Below are 23,541 nucleotides of genomic sequence, written 5' to 3' on the forward strand. Positions count from 1 at the left end.
CTTCCTGTTCCTTGTGGTATGACTTGGCCATTATTAACATGGAGGGTGCAGGAAGGGCCCATCTGAACATGGCCCTTGTCTCAGGTTGCCAAGCCAGGGCCCCAGGGTGTGGCTCTACAGTAGCCCCTGAGTGAGGCCCAGGCGCGCGCGCGCGCACGCACGCACACACACACACCACACACCAACCATCCACAGATTGACAGTGCACTTTGCAATGTTCCCATTGTAGAAATTTGGCAACTTAGGCTTCAGAAGTTGTGGCTTCTACAGGTGTCTCAGACAAACAGTGCATGCCGGAGGTCACATTTCCTTATCTCAATTCTTCACACAAAAGTGGAGCATGCATGCGCTCACGCGCACGTGTACACACACACACACACACACACCATGAAGTTGTAAGGTGAAAGAACACTAGCTCATGGGTTAGGGGATCTGGAAGGGCTAGATTTTTCTTTTATCTTTTGAAACAGGGCCTTGCTATGTCCTTTAGGCTGCCCACAAACTCATTAAGTAGCCCAGGCTAACTGAATTTATGATGATCCTTGTGCCTCAGCCTCCTGACTGTGGAGATTACAGGCATCCACTACCGCAGCCAGTTTGGAGAGGCAAGTGGTAACCCAGCCGGGGTCATTGCCTCACTGTGCATCCTAGAAAAGCCCTGTGCTGTTCTGTGCCTCAGTTTCCCCATCTCTGTCTTATAGGTATGGTAGAACAACTCGCAGGGTATCTGCTCACTTGGAAAGGGGCGACCATGCTTCAGCAGGCGTGGCTTCTGGGGGGCCCTGCTTGGTGGACTGAACATGGGGCAAACTGAGGCTTAGGAAGTGTTTCTTGGGCCAAGATCCCATTGTGACCAAGGGGCCTGCCAAGCCGAGCACACCACAGCTGCCAGCCCATCTCTGGGCACTGAGGCATGAGATGAAGTGGCCTGCACATTGGCCTGTGCTATTAGGGCGCAGACCCCTGGCGGCAGCTGCCAGGTCCCCTGTGGCCCCAGCCCAGCAGGCACTGATCCCAGAGCCTGCGGTCTGTTCCCCAGCCCTCCCAGGTCCCGTGGGCTTGCACTGTGCCCCTTGCCCCTGCTTTGCGGCTGGGGCCAAGGAGGCGGCCCTCAGGGGCGGACAGAGAGGCCCCAGCCCCCGCCCCCTGCGGAGAGGGTGGGGGTGGGGCTGTGGGAGTTTCGCTAGTTTAAAAATACACAGAGGAAGCCAGTGAGGGCAAGAGAAAGGGGAACGGATGGGGGAGGCATCGCAACCCCGATGTCCAGCTGCCGGGGGCTTCACATCACTTGCCAAGATGACGGAGGGAACCAAGAAGTCCAGCAAAAAGTTCAGTGAGTGCGGCTGTGCCTGTCCCTCTGTCTATCCACGCGCAGGTTCTCCCTGCATCTGGCTTTTCATCGCCATCTCCTTTCTGTTGTTCTTTCTGCCCATTCCTCTCTGTCCCCAGCATCTTGACAGGTCCACATCTGTCCACACCCTGGCTTGGGTCCTGCTCTCTCTGTTCCTCAGCGGGCTGGGCGTCCACTGGCTACTCGGTTGTCTCTGTCTCTGTGTTTGTCTCTGTCCCCCACTGCATCTCAGTCTTTGCTTCAAGCATCTTTATCTCTCTGATCTTAAAACTGGGCAGAGGAGACTTAGGCTCATGCCTGATCTCAGGGAGAGCTCTTGGGAGTTACTAGAGCCAGGGCAGGGGGAGGGGATGCTGCTGTGGGGTGCTGCCTCCCCCATTCCCATCAGCAGTGAGGTTGGAGGTCCTAAAAACGCTTCATGGGGAGGCCCCAGCATCCACTGCTGTTCCTTTCCCCTGTGGGGTCCCTACTGGCCCCAGCACACTGCTGTCCTCTGCTTTGATGTGATAGCACCAGGGTGTGCGTATGCTTGTGTGTTCCTGCATTCCACTAGTGGAAACACTGAGGCCCAGGCTTACCCCGGATCTCATGGACTAAGGAGTAGGTCTTAAGCCCATCCCCAGAGCGGGGTGGGGCTCAGTTTCTCTTGCTATTCTCACTACTGTCTCCTCTAGATCTTGGTGCCCAGGAGACAGAGCCCAAGATGCTGAGAAGATGGTCAGTCCATGGCTCCCTTCTGGCCCCTGGTGCAGTCTCTGACCCATGCAGGGCTGTCTAAGAGCAGAGCACGGGCAGGCAGGGCTGGGAACAAGGCTGCAGGGGCCCACAGTCCCCACCCGTGGGCCTTCATCCGGTCTCAGCCAAGGCTCACTGTCTGACATGGGCAAGTCTCTCTCACTCTCTAGGCCTCAGTTTCTACCCTGGTCACAGGGAGCGTCATACCTACGTCCCAGTGTGGGTGAGAGGACAGAGGAGACAGAGGATACTAAGAAAGTGGAAAATGCCAGGGTTTTTCCTTTGTATTGATCTGGGGGCCGTACGGAAGATGGATGGTGGTGGCCATGAGCAGGGACAGTCCCACACTGAGGGCAGGAAGCAGTGACTTCACAGCTTCCGTAGCCTTGCAGAAGTGAGGGGAAGATGGTGTCACCTGAGTGTTGCAGCTGAGCGAGGAATGGGGCACAGGAAGGAGGGGACCCCAGATGAGGGAGTGGGTAGCCCTTCAGCTGGTGACCACTTCCTGCTCCGTTCCCCAACACACTCCGCAGAGGCGGGTGTGGACATTCCCTTCTGCCCTGCAGTTCATGGCAGTGGTCATTTTTGTTTGTTGAGTTCACTGTGAAACCCAGGCTGGGCTCCAACTCATAGGGACCCTCCTGCATCCTCCTTCTGGGTGCTGGGATTTAGGCTACAGTGTAGTTTTTATTGTTATTGTCAGTGCTGCTGACGTTGACAATGATTACTTTTCCTTCCCTTCCTGCTTTCCAGAGTTCTTCAAGTTCAAGGGCCTTGGGAGTCTCTCCAACCTCCCCCGGTCCTTCACTCTGAGGCGATCTTCAGCCCCCATCGGCATCCGGTCCCCTCTGAAGCCTGACACCTTCGAAGCCACACAGGATGACATGGTGACAATTCCCAAAAGCCCTCCAGCCTATGCGCGCTCCAGTGACATGTACAGTCACATGGGCACCATGCCTCGGCCCAACCTCAAGAAGGCTCGAGACAAACAGGCCACCCAGAAGGCCCAAGAGGTGGACCCTGAGCCCCATCTGGTCCCTCAAGGTCTGCCTCACCCGCCAGGCTCAGAGGCAGCTGAGCAGGAAGTGGAGGCTGGTGGCCCCCCAGAGGACACACCTGCAAAGGGACCTGGCCCTTCCACGATGGAGCTGGACCCTATAAGAAAGTCCGAGGATCCCACAACAGACACAGAGGGGGGCGGAGTTCCTCAGGATACAGCCCCAGAAGGGTAGGTGCTTTCCAGGGGCAGGGAGGGCGGGACCTTCGGGGAGGGTGTCCCCAGCAACATCTGGGCCAAAAAGAAAAAATCTGCACATTTACCAAGAACTTAATCCAGCCAGGCACTGCGCTGACCCTGACCCATAACAGTGTCAGAGAAAACTAGCAAGGAGAGGCTGCTAGTTTCCAAATGACAGCGGCGAAATTGAACCACAGGGAGGGGAAGTCACCTGTCCCAGTCGGGCTGCACCTCCCTGGCCGCCCCAGGATCCTTCTCCTGCCACCCTCTCCCTTAATTCAGCTTCATTCAGGCGTGGAGGAGCGGAGATTGCATCAGTGAAGAGGGCCCGATAGGTCCCGGGAAGTTCTGAGGTCCCCCAAGCCTTGAGCTTGAAAGCCTGGGAGCCTGGCTGCGTCGGGAGAGGGGCGGGAGGAAGGCGTGTTTAGAGGCGTGGCCTATCGTCGACTCGGCCAACCAAAGGGAAAGTGGGCGGGGTGGGGCGCGGGGCGGGCGCGGCCCCTTCAGTTTTAGACCGAAGAGAAGGGGGCGGGGCGAGAGAGGATGCGTGTGAGCGCGCATCGCCCCTAGAGGAGTACGCGTGGAGGGGGCCGGGTAGAAGTAGGAGAGGCGTGGCATGGGCGTGGCCCTGGGTCAAGCTCCGCCCCTGGAGTCCTGCTCTGAGCTACAGTTTCAAAGTCTGAGAAAGGCGGCAGTCACCGAACTAAGGAGGTCTCCAGGCTGCTGCTGGTGGCCACTTCGGGGAACCATGACTGCAGTGGGCAGAAGGCGCTCTACACTGGGGCCCCGAAGGTGAGTGACCGAGCCGGGCCCGGGCAAGGCCAGAGTGGGACACGAGTGACTTCAGAAGGAGTTCTGCACCCTTGGAGCCGCTGACAAACTTGGGTGTGCGTCTGGCATCTGGGACTTGGGGTGTGTGTGTGTGTGTGTGTGTGTGTTTGTATCGAGCGCTCTACTGGAGATTGAACCCAGGCCAAGACCTTCCACTGCACCGTGTCCCCAGCCCTTATTTAACATATTAATTTTGAGGCAAGACTTCATGAAATTATCCAGGTGGGACTTGAACTTTCCATCCTCCTTCCTCAGCTTCCTAGAGTGCTCAAATTATAGGCATGGGCCAGCTGGCATGCCTGGCTGTCTGGACTTTTCTTTTTCAGGGGAGGGCACCAGGAATTGAACTCAGGACCTTTTGCTTTGTCTGGACTTTTCTAAGTCAGCCTTCTTTGGTTGCAATTCTGTCCCTAGCCCTGCCTCTGCCCAGGCCGGGCATCCGTGTCTCAGAGCATCAGAACAGCACCAGGAGAGAGGGAATCTTAGCACTCCATTTTGTGGATGAGCAAAAAGAGGTTTGCTTGCCAGTTTGATGCTGTGAGTAGAAGCCACAGCAGGGCCATGTGATGACACTTCGGCTTATGTGCCCCTCAGGGCCTGTAAGCGAAGGTCCATGAAGCCTTGAGAACACCAAGGCAAGACCCACCCAAGCCTTTCTCACTGTAGGCAGAAACCTGCTGGTCCTGGCAGTGTCTTTGGCATCAGGCTCGGCCCAGGGCTGTCAGAGGAAGTGGACAGATCCCCTCCCCACCCCACCCTACCACCTCCTGAGTGTCCAGAGGTTCTGGGGAGCCAGCCAGACTAGCGTTGTCCTGGTGCCCTGAGATCCAGCATCCCACTGCCCTCCAAGTACTGTGCACATTTTCCCTTGGTCCAGGGCTGGGGTGCCAGGGGAGCTCCTTTCCCTTATGACCACTCTGGCCCTACCCGCAGCCAGTATCTGCTCCCCAGTAGCCCACAAGGGCCTGCAAGGACGCCCTGCTGCCTGAGTCTCCAGAGAAGGATACACTTACTTCAGTGGCAGGCAGGGGTCCATCACCAGCCCCGGGGGTGGGGGCGGCAGGGTGCACCTGGAACAGGAGGAAGGAAGGGGAAGAGGTGAGGCTGCAGGAGTTTCCTGCTGTTCTGTTGGAGGCTGAGGTCCTCACAGGAGGAGGAAGGAGGGAGGAGGGGCCTGTGCAGCTGCTCCCAGGCTCCCAGCACCAGAGGACCCAGGGCTCCTGTGGGAAGAATCTTGGAGCCCCCTCAGCCCCTAGCACAGAGGAGGAGGGGAGCCCTGGAGCTGCTCACCCCACTCCCACAGCAGCTGTCAAGCTAGGGTTCCCAGAAACCAAAACAGATATCATGTGGGGATCTGGGTTAGTGGGTTTAGCATTTCGCTCATGTTTATATTTACCGAGGTTCACCCATGCCAGTAGCTTCTGGGGAGACAGCCTCAAGCATAGCAGACCCTCACCCTGGAACCCAGTGACAATTCAGGGAAGCCAGACAGTAAAGCAGAAAGAAGCATTATATGCACAACTAGAAGGAAAAAGAGCCACCAAGAAAATGTAAAAGTCAAGTGAGGGATTTGATCCTGGGGGAAATGGCTGGCCGTGGCAATCAAGAAAGATTAGGGAAAAAGTCACTGTGAGGAAGTGATGTTTGAGCAAAAGAATGAGGGACAACACCTCTTCCTGTTTGAGGAAGCGTGTGTCAAGGTTTGGGAAAAGCACGTGCAAAGGTCCTGAGGTAGGAAGGTCCTCGGCTTGTTTGAGGAGTGACGCGCAGAGCCTAGGGTAACTAGAGCAGAGCATGATGGGGAGATGGGGAGAGGAGAGAGGAGGAATCAGAGAAAATGGCATCAGATAAGCCAGCAAACTTGGTCTCGGCTCAGTGACCTGGGAGCCACAGCTGGGCTGGGGCTGGAGCACCCCACTCTGAAGTGTTTTCTGAAGCTCTCTTGCCTTAGGAGGATCTGAAAACCCTTCTGCTTTACTTCATATGGCATCACCCAAGTGCCCTTTACCTCCCACCTGGCCACTTGGGCCCCTAATCCCAGGGGAGCTGTGTGGAACAAGCTGGGGCATCCCATGTTACTCCTGCCTGGCCCTGGTGCCAGGCACCGAGAAGCAACCATGTCCCCCCCCCCCATTTCCTTTAGGAATGTTGATTCTGTTCCAAGCATTCCCAGCTTTCCCCAGAGTCCCACGACCCTCTCTCAGCCTGTGGGTGATGTCAGCGGCCGGGCATCTGGTAGTGATTACCCACTGGGGAGGGGGCGCTGGGCCCGGGGCCCTGCAGCCTCCTTGGGCTCTCGAGGCCCGTCCTTGTCATTTGAAGGGGCGCAGCTGTTCCTGCGTCTCATTTCCTGTGGCGACTTTCTCACAGTCCCCGAGATACCGGACGCCTTGGGCTATGGGAACCCAGCTGCCTGGGGAAGGACGGCTGCCCCCCCCCCGACCCTCGGGGGGCCCTGTCTCTGGGCTGCTGGACCCTGGCTCACACACTTAGCCACTCATACACTTAGGGAGAGGGCCCTTCCCCTGCCTCAGCCTGAGTGTCCACTGAGGTCCCAGATAGCACCTGCTTCATCAGGCAGATGGCAGGTACAGTGTTTCTCCTGGGCCTGGGCTCAGGAAGGATCGTGAATGGACAGAGGTGCTTGTGCAGAGGAAACTGAGGCAGGCAGAGGGGTCTTGCCTGGGTCATGGCTTCTCACTTCTCAGCTGGGGTCTCTCTTCCTGGCCTTGGATCTGGGTTCCTGTTTGGGTTTTTTTGTTGTTTTTGTTTTTAATGATTTTTTTTTTAAAACGTGTTTGGTACAGGGTCACACTGTGCAGCTCAGACTCGTAGTGATCCTCCTGTTTTCAGCCTCCCATGTACTGGGATTACAAGCTTGTGCCACCATGCCCAGACTCGGCCCCCTCTCAGTGTTCCCAGGGGTGGGATTGCATAGCATGAGGTACTAGGGATTGAACCCCAGTCCCTGTGCCTGCCTAAACATGAGGTACTAGGGATTAAACCTCAGTCCCTGTGCCTGCTTATTTTTGTGGTGTTGAGTTGGGGTCTCACTAATGTAGTTCAGGTTGGTCGTGAAGTCACTGTGTAACCCAGGGTGGCTTTGAACTTTGGGTGATCTTCTTGCTTCGGCCTCCAGAGTGCAGGGATTGCAGGTGTGCACCACTGTGACTAGCCTGCCTGGTTGAAATTTTTTTTTCATGCTCTGCTCCCCAGAGTCTCCTGTTTCCACCTAGCAGCTGCTGGCAGTTTCCAGGGGAGCCCACCCCACAGAGGAACAGAGCAGAGAGCGTGAACTCCCCCCCCCCCAGTTCCATCGGAACAGCTGTGTGCCCTGGGTCAGGCGCCAAGCCTCGGTCCTCTGTGTGGTAAACGGGGGCTTTCCAGGTCACGGGTGCGCAGTCAGTGTTCAACAACTGCCTGCCCTGGCTCATACCTGGAATCCTAGCACTTGAGAGGCCGAGGCAGGACAATTACCATAAGTTCAAAGCCAGTCTGAATGATATGGTGAGGCCTTGTCTCAAGGAAAGAGAGGGAGAAAGAGAGAGAGAGAGAGAGAGAGAGAGAGAGAGAGAGAGAGAGATAGTGATAGTGAAAGTGTCTGAGAGTTGCCCCTTTGACTTCTGCTCTGGATTTTGTTTTAATTTTTTGGGACAGGGTCTTCCTCTGTACCCCAGGCTGGCTGCAAAATTGCAGCGCTCCCCCACCTCAGCCTCCTGAGTGCTGGGATTACAGTAATGGACCACCAAATCCAGCGTTCAGTGGGTTGTGAGCGTTATTAACAGCCCTGGGCTCAACAGCCTCAGCTGTCTTTTGGGACAGTGGCTCCCGATCTGCACCATCCCCCCACCCCAAACCCCAGGCTTTTCCACCAGCCAGGTGGGGAAGGAACAGGAACCGCCCTTTGCTGGTTTATCCTGGAGGGGTGTGTAGAGCAGGGAGCCTGGGATGGGGGTGAGGTCAATGCACAGCTCTAGGGCTGGACTCCCAGGGCATGGAGCGACAGGGCTTCCCAGCCCTCTGCCCAAGCCCTATGGCTTCTCTGCTTTCTCTGACAACGTGAGTGGAAGTTGGGGTGGGCTGACCCCGGCCCCCAGGAGCAGAGTGGGGGTTCGCAGGGTTGAGTATGCCCGGTCCTCAGTTAAGGATGCTGGGCCTCAGAAGAGGAGGTAGAGCACTTGGGCAGAGTAGGGAAGCCGGAAGCAGGTGACAGGGGTTGGGGCTAGGTGCCCTGGAGGATGGACCTGGGGACGGAGAAGGCAGAGAAGGCTGCCTCAAGCTTTCTCCTCCAGGCCCAGACCAAAGCTCCTAAAGGTTCAGTTCAGATTTAAATATGCACTGGGGAAATAAAGGATAATGGGCTTTAATTACTCCTCATTAATACAGTTAATTAAGGTAATGTATGCAATAAGTGATATCAGTTATCAGAACGAATCAGTTCATACAGAAGATAAAAGGGGATGGTTATTTCAATAATTAATGTGGTTGATTAATGGGTCTGATTTGCCTCTGTCACTGTTACTTATTAATTGATTTCACTATGAGTATTAGAAGGAAAATGTCCTAAATCTATAAAATAAGGAATTAATTAATTAATAGAGCTGAGGTTTTTCAGATGGGTGCTTGGATTCCTGGGTTTGACTGTCAGAGTTGGGGGGCAGGACATGTTCTGGGACTCTCCAAGGAAAGTGAGAGCTGGAGTTTGAATATGAGCAGTCGGGGGAAGGGAGAGGTTGGGACAGCAGAGGGAATGTCGTGTGCAAAGGCCCTGGGGCCACAGGGAGAGGCACTCCTGGGGGAAGTTTCGGAGATCCATGACATGATGCCATGAAGGGTACAAGAACGAAGTGGACCAAGACAAGGGGCTGGACTTCGTCCCTGGGAGCAGACAAGGGGCTGGACTTTGTCCCTGGGAGCAGGGGTTGCTCACATGTTCATTCACCTGAAGAATATCGGGGCCCAAGCTGAAGCCAAGTATGGCGGCTCTAGCACTGCAGTCCCGCCACTGTGGAGAAGGTCACGCTTCAGACTGGTGGCCAGAGAACACTCCAGAGATGAAGAAAGGCTTCCAGTAGAGTGCAAAGGGAAGGAACCCAGGGGGCCTGTGTAAGGAAAGGGCTTTAGCAGAGGTGTAAGGCCCTGGGGTGTCTGGTGCTGGGGGACAGAGGTCAGTAGGATGCTTCCAGGTCACAGACATGGTGGGGCACAGGTCGTGAGGAGCCCATCTCTAGGGCTGAGGGGACCCTGCACTCTCACTGGGCAAGACAGGAGGGCCACACCTGCAGTGGGAGCAGAGGACAACTGCGACTGACTTCCCCTAAAAGGACTGCAGTGGCCACTGGAGAGTGGGCCATGGGGCCGCAGGTGGGGACAGGGCTGGTGGCCCCTGGCCAGGCAAGCGATGGCAGTCAATGTAAGTGGCCAAGGGCACATCCACCTTGGAAATCCCAGTGTGCTCTGGAGGCGCAGGGAGGGGAGGGTTGGTAAGCATCCCATGTCCTCAATCTAGGGGGCCTGCCCCTTAGCTCAGTTCTTTAAGTGACTGCTTCAACAAAGGTGTCAGGTTCAGGTTGCTGGGGTTCGATCCTCACAACTCAAGCCAGCCAAACCTGCCCTGAAGGCATTCGGAGCAAAAAAAAAGAAAAAAACCCTTCTGCCATGTCCTCAATCTCCTGCCTCAATCTCCTGCCTGGGCTCCTGTCCTGATTACCCTACTGGCTCAGGACACACCACTTGGGCTGATCTCTGGGGCAGGCACCCCATTGACAGGGCACTGTGCCCAGCCCAGGGCCTGAAGGGAAGCAGACAGGAAGCTGGAGGAGGCGCCCAGGCCATCCCAGTGTCCCGGCTCTTCTGTTCCCAACAGAGGGCGGATTTCCGGGCCTGAAAGGCCGGAAAAGCTGGGATGGGACACCTCACCCAGGAAGGGAGAGGAGCCCCGCTGCCCCTCACCCCACAGCTGCTGGACAGACAGATAAGACAGATGGACTCAAAGCTTAGGAAGCTACTGCTGCAGAAGGCAGCTAGAGGGACAGTTGCTAGAGGTCAGGAAGGACTTCCTCGCGGCCTTGTCAGGAACAAGGAACCCTAGAGTGTCATGGACCCCCTTGCCTTAGGAGCTGGGATCCTATACTACTTACTTTTTTCTTTCTTTTTTTTTTTTTTTTTTGTTCAGCTTTATTTATTTTATTTATTTTTGGCCCCTGAAATCCAACTCAGCACCTTGCCTTTGCCAGGCGAGTACTGTGCCGCTGAGCTAGCTCCCCGGCCCCAGCTCAGTTTTATTTTGTTTGAATATTAAGCTCCTGTTTTTTGCTATTGGTTTTGTTTTGTTTTGGTCTGGTATTTTGGTTTTTTGAGACAGGGTCTCACTGTGTACACAGTTCATGCTGGCCTCAAATTCACAGTGATCTTCCTGTCTCAGCCTCCCAAGTGGTAGGATTATGCCCAGTTTAGACCCTTGTATTTGAGCCAATATTTCCCTAAGGCCCAGCCTTCCGTCCCCATTTTGCATTCTAGGCTGACAAACACAGTGGTTGTGGCTACCACAGGGTGTGATGGGTCTTCCATCCCTTTAAGCTCCTGAGCTGCTGGAATGTGCCAGGTGCTCTGCTGGGGACCAGTGGCTTGAGGGTGACAGAGACAAAGCCCACACCTTGGTGGCAGCATCTGATACTGTCCAGTGAAATAAATGCAGAGAGATCATTTCAGCAGGGATTAGAAACTCGAGGAGAATGAAGCGGAGCTGGGGAGCCAGGGAGGGTGTGGAGGAGAGGTGTTCTAGGTGGGTGGTCTGGGAAGGCTTCCTGTGGAGGTGACTTTGAGCAGAGCCCTGAATAAAGGGGTGAGGGGCAAGCCACATGCTGACCTGGGGAAGAACAGACTAAGCCTGGCATTCTGCGCAGCTGCAAAGGGGCCTGTGGCAGGAGTGAGCAGGTGACGAGGCTGGGGCAGGAGGCTCTGGAGACAAGGTGGAGGGGTGGCCCGGCCTATGCCTGTATTCCAGCTTAGCAATGGCACCCTTTAATTGGATGATAATTACACAGCCATGGAGGGGAAGGTAAATTTTGCTCCCCAAGAGATGGGCTAGGTGTGTGGCTCAGTGGTAGAGCATTTGCTTAGAGTGCATGAGGTCCTGGGTTCGTCCCCAACGCCACACACATACACGGAAAAGGGAATTTTAACCAGGCATGGTGGCTTGTACCTGTGTAGTTGGGAGCTACTTGGGAGGCAGAGGCAGGAGACCCTGTTGAGCCTGGGAGTTTGATGCCTGCCACCCTGGCAACACAGCAAGACCACTACTGAGAAAGAGGGGTGGCAGAGGTGGGAGCCATCTTTTTTTTTTTATAATTTTAGAAATTACCTTCTTTTTTTTTTTTAATTAATTTATTTTTTTTGTGTGTGTGTGTGTGGCCAGCTCAGCCCACCAGGGGGCGGGGCTGGCTGGCATGTGGTGCTGGGGATTAGAACCGCGGTCACTGTGCTTTTGCTTAGCTTAGCTTGTTCTAAGTAGGTGCTTTAGACCACTGAGCCATCTCACCAGCCCTGGAGCCATCTTTACAGGGCTCAGAGTGGCGCACGAGTGGCAAGTGGTGTGTGTGCGCCTGTTATGCACTGTGATGGGCTTGGGTTATGTTAGTGGATTTTTTTTCCAGAACCAGGAATTGAACTCAGGCCCTTGCGCTTACCAGGAAAGTGCTTATTCCACTGAGCTATCTCCCCGGCCCCTGGGCTTGAGTTATGACCTTAGGTGCTGTGTGGAGGAGGGAGGAAAGCAGCAGAGATGAGAGGACCTGGGGCACTGGGCAGGGGGCCCCGTGTGCTCCCGGGGGTACTTGGGTGGCCAAGCTGGGCAGGTGACACCTGGAGAGGAATGTTCAGGATCCATGCAGAAGCACAGCTCTGGGTTTGCAGCTGGGCTGGGCGTGGCTGGTGTCAGGTAAAGATTTTTGCCACCGTAAGAGGATGCAGCAGGTGACAGCGATGATGTCAGCAGAGATGGGAAGATACGTGAGGACAGATGTGATGTGTCCTGCATGCCTTTGGACATCCGAGGGAGCCACCTGGGTCTTGGGTTGGCGCGGTAGAGCCAGGGCCAGGGCCAGGCTTGGCGCTCAGGGACGGCAGCCCGGCTCCAGGCAGCCCTCATGGGAGGGATATGTGTTCTGCACCCTAGAGAAACAGCCACCTTGGGCCTGGTTGGGCTGTACCCTGAAAGCGGGGAAATCATCAGGTGTCTGCTGGGAACCAGCTGGACCGCAGCTACCCAACCTCCAGTGCAGGAGCAGCAAACCAGGAGATCATGGAGTCCCAAATAGGCAACATCCATGACCCCTGGAGACCGCTCCATTAGGCAGGTGTTTGCCTTATTTGTGATTTCCAAAACCTAGACTCAGAGAGGTGGTGGCTCTTGCCCAAGGCCGCACAGCCAGGCCAGCAGATTCTAGAGTGTGCCCTAGCTTCAGCGTGAGCCGCCTGGGCTCTGAGGACCCGGTACTCACTTCGGGCAGATAGGTAGAGGTCAAGGCCTGGGGCTGCGCAGTGCTGGGACACTCACCTGTCTTCTTTTCTTGCAGGGCCTCAGCAGAGCTGGAGGCTGCCGGGGACTACGTGAAGGTAGGAAGGCTGTGCATGGCTCAGGAGACGAGAGCTGAGCCTATGCTGCCTGGGGCAGCAGTTTCCCAACCTCACCGGGAGGCTCAGGGGCTGGGCTTACCCTCAGCAGCTTCCTCCCCATAGGCCCAGCTCAGCCTCCATGGAGTTGGCACCAGGCCCACCCAGCTGCCACTGGCTGGGGCCCCCAGGGTATCTCAGTGAACCTGGGGCCTTTGCACTGAGCTACATCCCCAGCCCTTTATTTATTTTAAATGTTGACACAAGTTCTCAATAAGTTGCCTGGGCTGGGCTCAAACTTTCGGTCCTCCTGCCTCAGCCTCCCAGAGTGCTGGAACATAGTGCTGGGATTGCCACACCCAACTCCACCCAGGTTTTGAATCCATGTTGTGTGCTGGGGCAGGGAGGAGGCAGCAGGAAAGGACCTTCATCAGGGACAGTGGGCCTGGCTCAGATCCATCTCAGGCTTACTTCTTTCTGGGCACTGGGAACTTTGCAGATGTCATTTTGAAATAAGCATATGATGGTGACAGTGCTAAATGACATCTTGTGAGCTCTATGCTGGCTGCATGAACGAGTCAGACTTTTTCCCTCAGCAAGGCCAGCAAGGGCCTCTGTGTGCCCACTCACAGCCGCACAAATCCTGCAGGGCAGAGCTGGGCTTGCAGATGCCAAGGCTCAAGGCCCAGAGCTGAGTTCTGGATACAGTGCAGAGGGCCGAGCAGGCCCTTAGCCCTGTGCTTAGAGGGCTCCCAGCAGGGAGCCGGGGCAGAAGCACACATGACTGGGCAATGCACTCCATACCAACCTCAGTCCTGGGCATGGACTTCACCTCTGAGCTTGGTGTATGCAGTTGGCAGCCTGCCCCTACCATCCGCAGCAGGGAGCTGGGGAGGAGAAACGTGGGAAGCCTTTCTGAAGGAGGTTGGTCAGCAACATTCACTGTCATCTCTCCTTGAATGGAAAGCTAGAGAGGGGCAGGGGGCAGAGGGGCTGGGGGGATCCAGACCCAGTCAGCGAGGGGGCAGGGGTACACTGCATGGAGGTCAGGCCCAGCTCCTTTTCCAGAGCCATAGATCATGCGGGAAGGACTGAGCCAGTGGGCAGGACACATGGGCCACCCACAAATCTTAGCTACCATGAAAGGTAATGAGATCCCTGAGGATTGTCAGCTTTTTAGTTTTACTTTGGTTTATGGAGTTAAATTTGTAGATTTTTTTTTTTTTTTAATTCTAGAGGAAGTAAGTCCTACTCACTGGAACTGATTAAACAAGCCCCCAAAGACTAAACTTGGTCATGTTAGTTTTATTTTTTTGAGCTTCCAACAAGGCTTAGAATCAATAATAATCTATTTCCAAAACTCCACCCTGCCCTGAGGTGCTCATCTTTGAGGAGTTGGCTTTCGGAACTCCAAAGTTCCCAAGCTGTGTCGGGGAGCCTTTGGTTCTAAAATTCCAAGACTGGAGACTTGCAGACTCCAGCTTCAGGGCTTCAGATACATTTACGGGACATAAACCTTGAGGTCCAGAGAGAGATGGACCCCCTGACACTCCAACGGGCCTGGATGCCACAGTTCTGAAAAGTCTTATGAGCCTAGACTAAGTCCGACTTGGAGACTGTTTGCTGGAAAGCAATTCGCCCTACACGTAGTTTATGTGTTTCTTTATTTTGGACACAGGTCTCACTAGGTAGTTCCGGTTAGCTTCGAACTGACCAGGTAGCCCAGGCTGGCCCTAAACTATCCAGCAATCCTCCAGCCTCAGCCTCCTGATTTTTCCTCAGCTGGGATTACAGGCCTGCACCACCACACCTCTCTGAGCACTTACTTTGTGCCTGGCAACTTCCATCCAGGCTCTCAGCCAACCCTCCGAGTTTCCTGAGGTCACATAGGTATTAGATGTTAGTTCCAGAGGCTTCTCCAAAGGAGCAGATCTGGCTGGGGCGGGGGTGCACCGAGTTTGGGGAGAGACAAGGTGAACCCACTTGGCGCTCTGACCATTGGCTTCTCTGGCACCCTGGACCTGTCAGGTAGGTGGAGGCGACTCCAAGTCAGAGATGAGAAAACTAAGTCTCCAGGAGGTTTCCCGGCCACAAAAGACTGGGTTCAAAACATACAGCGATTTTCTCCCACCCCCAGCTTTAGATATGATTTCATTCAAAGTTCCTGTGCTCCTGGTCTCTGAGGGTTGTGGGGAGCTGGGGAGTCCGGAGCCCCCCATCACCAGCCCACCATACCTCCTGCACCCACAACCCTTGTGACAGCCCCTTTGGGGGACCCTCAACCCCACACCCCAGCTCCCGGCTGCCCGAGCGAGTGCGGGACCCGAGCGCGGGGGGTGCGGGCTGGGAGTGGGGGCGGAGGGAGGAACAATGGCCCCCTCCCCTCCCCACCGGCCGGAGGGTGGGGTCTCCCTGCCCCGCCTCCCCGCTCCTCCCCCGCCCAGGCGATGAGGTAATCGCGCCGCCGAGAGGCAGCGCAGCCGGTGCCCAGCCGGTCGGTCCCGCGCCCCTGCCCGGTGCCACCGCCCCCTGCCCACCCGCCACCCTGCCGGCCGCACCATGGCCGAGCGCTGCAGCCTGTGGAGCGCGCTGTCCGCCGCTGCCTGCTGCTTCTACCGCGGCTCTTTCGTGCAGGTGCAGGTGAGGCAGCCCGACCCTGCCCGGCTCCGGGACGGGGACGCCCCCGCCGTGCCCGGGTCTGGAAACCGCAGCCCCACACTGAAGGCAGAGGTCAGGCAGGGCTGCAGGCGGGAGGGGGCGGGGTCGCCGGCCTCACCTCGGGGCGCCCCGCGGGGTGCGGTTGAAGTGGGGTGCGGGTGCAGGCGCTCCGCGACTCCTGGCTGCGGGCGCTGCGGATGCTGCCTCCCCCGCGAGAGGAGCGCGGCCGGGCTCGGGCGCCGGGAGGGTCGTCCGTCCTCCAGCTGCCCCGGGACTTTTGCGGCTGACCCCAGCCACCTGGCTCCTCATTGTACCGGGGGCTGTGGGCTGGGGTCTGTAGTGGGGGGCGGGACGCTGAGGACTGCTATGGGTGCGTAGGTTGGAGCCAGCGCGCCCGCCACCTTCCTGCCCCCCAAGGTGGCTCGGGCGTACTAGGGGCGCGGGTCCCCAGCCCAGTGCAGGAGAGGCCGCGGCGGCGAGAGGGTTAAACGGAAGGGGGTGGAGGGGAGGACCCGGACCCCGCCTCTCTGCAGAGCATCCTCGGGGACGCCTCAGCCGGGTCGGGAAATCTGCGGGAGGCCGAGGGAGTTGGCCGGGCTTAGGGTAGTGGGAAGAGAGGTTAAGACCCTGATTGGGGTCTCCGCGCTCTGCCTCTCGCGCCCCCCAGGAGACGCGGGGCGCGTCACCCCCGCTCTGCCCCGGGCTCACACGCTTGGAGCCCGCCTGAATGACGGCCGCGCCGCCGGGAGCGCAGCATCCGCGCTGGCCAATCAGGCGTACGCAGGCCGGGAGCGGTGAGATCATCTCTAGCCAATAGCAGCGCGCTGAGCGCAGGGATGCCGCATTCGCATCCCCCCCCCAACTCTTAGGAGCTGGGGACCCCCAGTTCAGGGGCGAGCAGGAGGCCACAGGTCCCCAGGGGGTGGGGTCTGAAGGGAGGGGGCGGTGTGGAGGACCAAATCCCAAACTCTTTTACCACTAGTGAGGGCTGGCAAGAGGAGCTCTGTAGCTGGCTCCCCTTGGACCATCTCGCTACCCAGGCCCAGAGAGGGGGAGTGACTGGTTGAAGGTCACACAGTGGCAGAGTGTTGGGGGCCAGATTCGATAGCACACCGCTTCCTGTTCCTCTGTCTACTTGTCCTGTTCAGCCCCAGCTGTGGCTACCGAGGAGTCTGTGTGATCGCTCTTTGTCAAGAGGACCCCCGAAAGGCTGGGTGAAAGTTCCCCTTCACCACTCACCTCCTGCCTTTCCCTCTGCAGGTCTGTTGTCTGGTGTGTTATAATAAGGGAGGCTTAGGGCTGTGCAAGTCCTAGAGCTTGAGGGATGACAGAGACCCCAAGGATAGGGACCCTTGGAGAAGTGTGAGGAGCCATAAAGGCTGACGCTCAGCTCGGCCCAGGGCCCCTGCTCCTCCCAGGGCACCAGCTTTCGGCTGGGCACCTGTGCAAGCTGCCCATACTACTGTCTGTCCATAGAGCCCTGCAGGTTCCTCAAAGGCCATATTTTCATGGGTACACTGCCAAACTGCTCCCACCAGCTTGGCCACTACAACAGTGTCCCCTTGTCCTCCCAAGAGCCTAACCTAGTCCCTGGACACTTCCCACACTTCATTAACAGCCATCGAAATGCTCCTTCCCCTCCTTGTTCCTGCTCCACTGGCCACTCTGCCATTGCCGGTGATGCCAGGCACTCTCCTCAGCCTTCCCACCTGTTCCAGCCCTGGGCCATTCTGATGTGGCTCTGCTGTGCCCCTTAGGTGACTCTCAGTCTCCCAGGGCAGCCTGGAAGCCCAGCCACCCCTGCCCTTTCCGCCCCCAGCCCCAGCCCTTGGCTCTGCCTGAAGGGCTCCAATTTTAGCACTGTAGTCTCTGCCAGACACCTCCACCTTCTTTGGGAAGGCACCAGCTCTGCCACATGGGATGTGGGACTCCCACTGGACCTCTAAACATTCAGAAGACTAGGATTGCTTGTGGGCACCTGGGGAGCTCCCCCTAGGACAGAGGACCATTCAGGTCTCTTTAGGGCCTCAGCAGCCACACAGAACCCCAGTGAGAGTGTGAGGTCAGAGGTTCTAGCCACCCCTGAGCTGGGGCTCCTGGAGTTGGTGAGGGAAGCCCAGGAGCAGTGGAAGCAGAGCGTCCAGGAGGAGATCTGAGGGCCTGGAAGCTGCAAGGCACGAGGACCCTAGTGCTGCAGGGAGCTCCCCTGTGCTGCTTCCCTCACCAGGCCAGCTTTGGGTTCTGCCTGTCCCAGAGCAGCCATCTTTAGGATTGGAGTTGAGAGCAGACAGGAATGTTCCATGTCCTTGCAGTGACAAGTGTGGGGACACAGGATGTCTGTGAGAACAGAGCTGCAGCACTGTGCAGTGGCACCCCTCACACCCTGGCCAGCCAGCAAAGCAGACCCTGTCCCTGTACCCATCTTACTGAGGAGGAAGTGAGGACCCAGCAATTCACACAGCTCATGATGGCTAGGCTGGGCTCTGGGGGGCGTACCTGACAGCAGGGGCTCCCTTCCTCCTGGTGTCAGAGGCCCTAGGGTTGGATGACCTCTGATGTCTGACCACTGGGAACCTGCAGTATCCTTGGATGGTGGGAAGGTAGCCCCCTGGAGTTACCCCGAGCTTCCTTGCTGGGCCACAGTTTCCCCATCTGGCAAGGATCACTTGAGTGGCAAGAAGGAGGGACCTTGGGAATTGTAAATTAAGATGTCCCCGGGGTCCCCTGTCTTTGTAGATGGCTGCTTCCCCATCTTTCTCTGTACAATTAATTCACCATCCCAGAATGTCTCGTCCATCCAGGTCTGTGCCGGTCTTTGTTTTGGCCTGTAGGACCTGTCGCCTCCCCTCCCACATACACCTGTGGAAATCCCCTCTCCCTGACTTCAAGATAAGTTTGGTATCCCTGGTGTCCGAGGCCAGCTGGACATGTCCAGGAAGCTTTCCCAGCCCTTTCCACACTGCCCAGATGGGGTGGCTTTCTGCCGCTGTCCAGCGCCGTGGTGCTGACCTCAGGCAGCTCACAGGCAGCACGTGCCTTGTCTCTTCCTCAAGCACTTCCTTGTGGATTCGGCCTGGTTTATCAATCATTGCATCTACTCCTTGCACCTAGTGCAGGACAAGGAATGTGGTGGGCATGATTTAGGGGCATTAATTGAGATTGCCTTGCCCCAGCTGGATCCGTCCCCCGTGAGTGATGGTCCCAGCATCCCAAGGGAAGAGGAGCTGAAGGCCAACTTTTACTTCTTCCCCCAGTTCTCCAAGGAGAAGTACATCTTGGACTCCTCACCAGAGAAGTTGCACAAGGAGCTGGAGGAAGAGCTGAAACTCAGCAGCACTGACCTCCGCAGCCATGCCTGGTACCACGGCCGCATCCCCCGTGAGGTGAGTGTTCCCACCGCCCACGTTGTGGCTCCCCAGGCTGAGGCTGTGGCCTGCAGAGGGGCTCTGGCGGAGGCTGGGGAGGCCCAACTCCAGTGCACTGGGCTGACTTCCTCACTCAGAGCCTTAGTGTGCAGTCTGTGAAGTGGAGGAGACGCAGTACCTCCGGGTCATAAAGGAATGAAGTGAAAGAAGCCAGGGAAAGCGCCTAACCCTTTGTCTGGCTCGCATGTGCTGGATGGACACTGGCTTTGCTGTTACTACCTCCACTGACGTTGGCCTCCACCTGTTCCATCATTTCTATAGCTCTGGGCCAGACACCAGACCTCTGGCTCAGTGTCTGGGTTGTTGTGTCCCTAGTCCCAGGCTTAGATGGCAGATGCCTGTATCCTCTGCCACCCCCATCCTGGGTCTGGTTGTGGTATCTCCTGCTGGTCCTGAGTCCCCATCTCCCCAATCCTGGGTCTGGGTCTCTTCTGTCCTCACCATGCCCATTTGTACCTCCTGCAGGTCTCAGAGACCCTGGTGCAGCGCAACGGTGACTTCCTCATCCGGGACTCGCTCACCAGCCTGGGTGACTATGTGCTCACGTGCCGCTGGCGCAACCAGGCCTTGCACTTCAAGATCAACAAGGTGGTGGTGAAGGCGGGGGAGAGCTACACCCACATCCAGTACCTGTTCGAGCAGGAGAGCTTCGACCACGTGCCCGCCCTGGTGCGCTACCATGTGGGCAGCCGCAAGGCTGTGTCAGAGCAGAGCGGCGCCATCATCTATTGCCCAGTCAACCGCACCTTCCCGCTGCGCTACCTCGAGGCCAGCTATGGCCTGGGCCCGGCCAGTGGCAAGGCTGCCAGCCCCGCCAGCCCCTCGGGGACCAAGGGCAGCCACATGAAGCGGCGCAGTGTCACCATGACAGATGGGCTCACTGCCGACAAGGTCACCCGTGGCGACGGCTGCCTCACCAGGTCAGCTGGGACCCCATATGGGGCCTTGCAGTGCAGTAGGGATGTCTGTGACGAGTGCTTGGGGGGACTTCAGCTTACAGAGATGGTCACTCTCTCCATGACAATCAGTGTGCAGGGGATGCGGCCAGCTCCCTGGAGGTGGGGACAGGTGGGGGATGTGCTGGCTGGGTGCCCTTGGCCGTTCCTCCCACCCCTCATCCCTGTGTGTCCCCCCTCCAGTGGCCTTTCATTGCAGAAGGGGCCCCCCAGTGCTGGCCCGAGTCAGCAGGCTGGTCTCGGTGCCAGCTGCTAAGGCAGGCATGTCGCTAGGCCACTGCATGCAGCAGAGCTGCAGACTCTACAGAACAGCAACCACTGCTTAGGGACTGGGTGGTTCCTGGTGACGCTGCAATGACACCTGTTCCCTCTGGACTGGGTAAGACCAGGCATGGCTCCTGAGGCCAACAATGCCTGGCCCTGTGCTGAATGCCATCCACACCTGCTCCAGTCATTTCCTACCCCAAGCTTGCTGGCTGTACCCCCTTCAGGAAGGGTGCAGTGGACTTAGAGGGGGGAAGCAGACTGCTAGCAAGTGATAGGATCAAGGGGGCCAGCCAGATAGCTCAGTAGATTAAAGTGCCTGCTTAGGCAGACACAGAGACTGGAGTTTGATCCCTGGCGTACTAGCTCTGCCCCCAGAGCGTGTTGAGCCACAACTGAGACTGGGTGTGGTTGCACCCGCCTGTAATCCCAGCACTTGGGAAGCTGAAAACAGGAGGATCACCACGAGTCAGATTTGTGTAGTGAGACCTTGTACTAAATACATTAAAAAAAAAAAAAAAAAAAAAAAGGATTTAAACCCAGGTCTGTGGGCTCAAGTCTAGTTTCCCTAATTTTTGTGGCTGTTTGCAAAGAGGTCACTTCTGTTGCCACCAGCATCCGAATGGGCCTTCACCGGGCCCACTTGGATGCTGTCAGCAGGACACTAATGATGGATATCTATGGGCAGGAGCCCCTTGGCCTGTGGTTCAGAGCCAGCGAGCTTGTGGTGACAGGATCCACAGGACACATGTGCCTGAGGCAGGCAGAGTGTGGGAGCAGCCAGGAGGGCCTGGGCTGGCTGCCCTGGCTTCTCCTGTGTCCCCTCCCTTCCTGCTAGCCCTTTCCACAGACAACTGTCCAAGGTTTCTCTGGGCAAGGTTCCCAGGGAAGAAACAGTTGTGCAGGTTGTGGACTGCACAAACTCTCCCCTTGTCCTCATCCCAAGAAGGGGCTAAACCCCATCCAGCCCTCTACTTAGGACGCTGAGGGAGGAACTGAGGCACTGTATGTCCCCTGAGGATGGTGCAGCCATGGACTTGAACAAAGGTGACTCGCTGTGTAGCAGAGCTCTAGTCTGTCTGTCCCTTCTCCCAGGAATAGGAGAGACATAAAGGGGACCAAGAAGCCTTGGCTTGGTGGGTCTCCCCTCGTACTCAGAGGCTGGCCTCAGGTGTGTGTGGGTGCCCGGTCAGGACTGAGAGCAGGATGATGGGTAACACTGGGACCATGCGGGTGGCTGCAGAGGCGACCCTCCACACCCAGTCACAGCCCTTCCTCGCAGCTTCTGCTTTTATTCTGTCTGTCTGCTGAGAGATGGAACTCAAGAATCTCCAGGCCTTTTCTGCCTGTGACATTTAGGGGCACAGGTGGGGCCCCAGAGGCAGGATGAGGCCCCAAACTCTGGGCTGCAGCTCACAGAAACATCCACCCACAGCGCGTCCCTGCCCCAGCCCCGGGACTCCATCCGCAACTGTGCCCTCAGCCTGGACCGGATCCCAGACCTGCACTCGCCCCTGCCCCCCATCTCTGAGAGCCCCAGCTCCCCAGCCTACAGCACAGGTACAGTGGAGGTGGGAGGAGGGTGGGAGGGGTTCTGTCCTCGGTGGATTCTGCTTCCTCGGTGCCTTTTGCTACCTGTGTGTCTGGATGGGGGCTTCTGCCTTTTCCTGAAAGCAGCAGCCCACAAGGACCAACCCTGAAAGGCTGGGCATGGTGGGGCTCACCAGCGATCCCAGCACTTGGGTGGCTGAGGCAGGAGGGTTGCCAGTGAGCTGGAGACAGCCTGGGCTAAGGCCAGCCTGAACTATGAGACTTGAGTCACTGTACTGTGACAGATACTTACACATCAAGCCTCAGCTCTGCTGGCCAAGTCCCCATGGCTTTGGCGTAGCTTAATGTATTCATCTCCAGTTCCAAGCCTGGCTTCCAACAAGCCATGCTTTAAAAAAAAAAAAAAAAAAAAGATTTTTTTTTTTTCAAAAAGAAAAGCTTAAAGTTCCCAGCACAGTTAAGATTGCAAAGTAAGAGCTGGCCAAATAGCTCAGAGGATTAAAGCACCTGCAAACAGGTGCAGGGGCCGGGGGTTCAATCCCGAGGCACTAAGCCAGCAGTTGAGACTGGGCATGGTGGCATGTGCTTGTAATCCCAGCTCTTGGGAAGCTGTAAGCAGGTGGATCACTACAAGTCCAATCTAGTAGTGAGACCCTGAACACCCTGTAGACCCTTCCAAAAAAAAAAAAAAAAATTGCAAAGTACAAGGGACAGAGGATATAGCTCAGTGGTATAGTGCGTTCCTGAGAAACTTAAGGTCCTGAGTTCAATTTCTGGTACACAACACACATGCACGCACACACACACACACAAACACACACACACATTGCAAAGTACAGAGCACTGTTTTTTTTTCCTTCCTTTTTTTTTTTTTTGTGCTACCAGTCAAACCCTGGGGCTCTCTACCACTGAGGTACATACTTAGTACTTTATTTTATTTTATTTATGTGTGTGTATGTGTGGCCTGCTCAGCCCGCCCTGGGGGTGGGACTGGCGCTGCATGCATGTAGTACCAGGGTTCATATCTTGGTCCCTGCGCTTGCCTACTCTTGCCTAAGGCTACTGAGCTATCTCACCAGCCCCATATTTTTTGAGTCATAGACGGTCATGATAGGTTGCCCATGCTGTGTTTGGATTTTCAGTCCTCCTGCCTCCGCCTCCCAGAGTGCTGGGGTTACAGGGCTGCACCACCAGCCCCACTGTGATGCCTTGTAAATACACAGACAATTTGCACTGTAGAAACGTGACCCACTTCTTTGCTGGGAGAATACCAATCACAATAAAAACCTCAAAAACACAAACCAAAACAAAAACCCCCAAAAACCTCAGTGGACCATTTTGTCCATGAGGCTGGGGAGTCTGAAGGTAGCAATACTGGGGGGATCTTTTCCTGGGCTGGGGTCCGTGTTTGAGGAATGCTATCTTTATGGCTCTCCACAAATTCCACCCTAAACATGGAACCAGTGACTTTGTCCTGGTACCAACTTATCTACCAAGCAATACATTCAAGTGTAAAAATTAAAATCCTTTCACTTTAGCTTTTAATCCATGGTGGCACATGTCAGTAATCCCAGTACTTAGGAGGCTGAGGCTGGAGAATATCCATTGAGCCCAAAGCCAGCATGGGCTACAAAGTGAGTTCAGGCCCAGCCTGAATTGCATAGCAAGACCCTGTCTCAAAAGAACAAAGCAAAGATAACAAAATAAGACCCCTTGCCCAAACTGATTTATGGAACAGCCTCCAAATGATATAGCAGAGTCAATAGTTTAGAGGTTGAACTTAAATCCTAGCTCTCCCACTTGCGGGCTGGATGACCCCAGGCAGGTCATTTAGACTCTGAGTTTCAGCTTTCTCCTCTATAGACTAAAGATCGTAAGAGTACTTGATTCCCAGGATGCAGGGAGGGGTAAATGGCCTAA

General features: G+C 56.3%; 1 protein-coding gene across 3 annotated transcripts in view; it reads left to right on the forward strand.

Moving 5' to 3' along the window:
* The first annotated feature begins 1,233 nt into the window (after nucleotides 1-1,233).
* Sh2d3c (SH2 domain containing 3C) overlaps nucleotides 1,234-23,541 on the forward strand; it is a 29,492-nt gene continuing 7,184 nt past the window's right edge. Inside the window, exons 1-6 of one of the 3 annotated variants that reach the window (XM_004641542.2) lie at nucleotides 1,234-1,333; nucleotides 2,840-3,314; nucleotides 12,731-12,770; nucleotides 18,680-18,808; nucleotides 19,316-19,770; nucleotides 21,506-21,630. In XM_004641542.2, coding sequence (XP_004641599.2) covers nucleotides 1,237-1,333; nucleotides 2,840-3,314; nucleotides 12,731-12,770; nucleotides 18,680-18,808; nucleotides 19,316-19,770; nucleotides 21,506-21,630 — 1,321 coding nt within the window. In that variant the 5' untranslated portion in view covers nucleotides 1,234-1,236. Of the gene's footprint in view, nucleotides 1,334-2,839; nucleotides 3,315-3,838; nucleotides 4,116-12,730; nucleotides 12,771-14,554; nucleotides 15,408-18,679; nucleotides 18,809-19,315; nucleotides 19,771-21,505; nucleotides 21,631-23,541 lie in introns of those variants that run through there. The other 2 variants (XM_004641543.2, XM_004641544.2) reach the window with 2 other exon arrangements.

Source organism: Octodon degus, unplaced genomic scaffold (assembly GCF_000260255.1).
Source record: "Octodon degus isolate 3935 unplaced genomic scaffold, OctDeg1.0 scaffold00138, whole genome shotgun sequence".
Taxonomy (NCBI): domain Eukaryota; kingdom Metazoa; phylum Chordata; class Mammalia; order Rodentia; family Octodontidae; genus Octodon; species Octodon degus.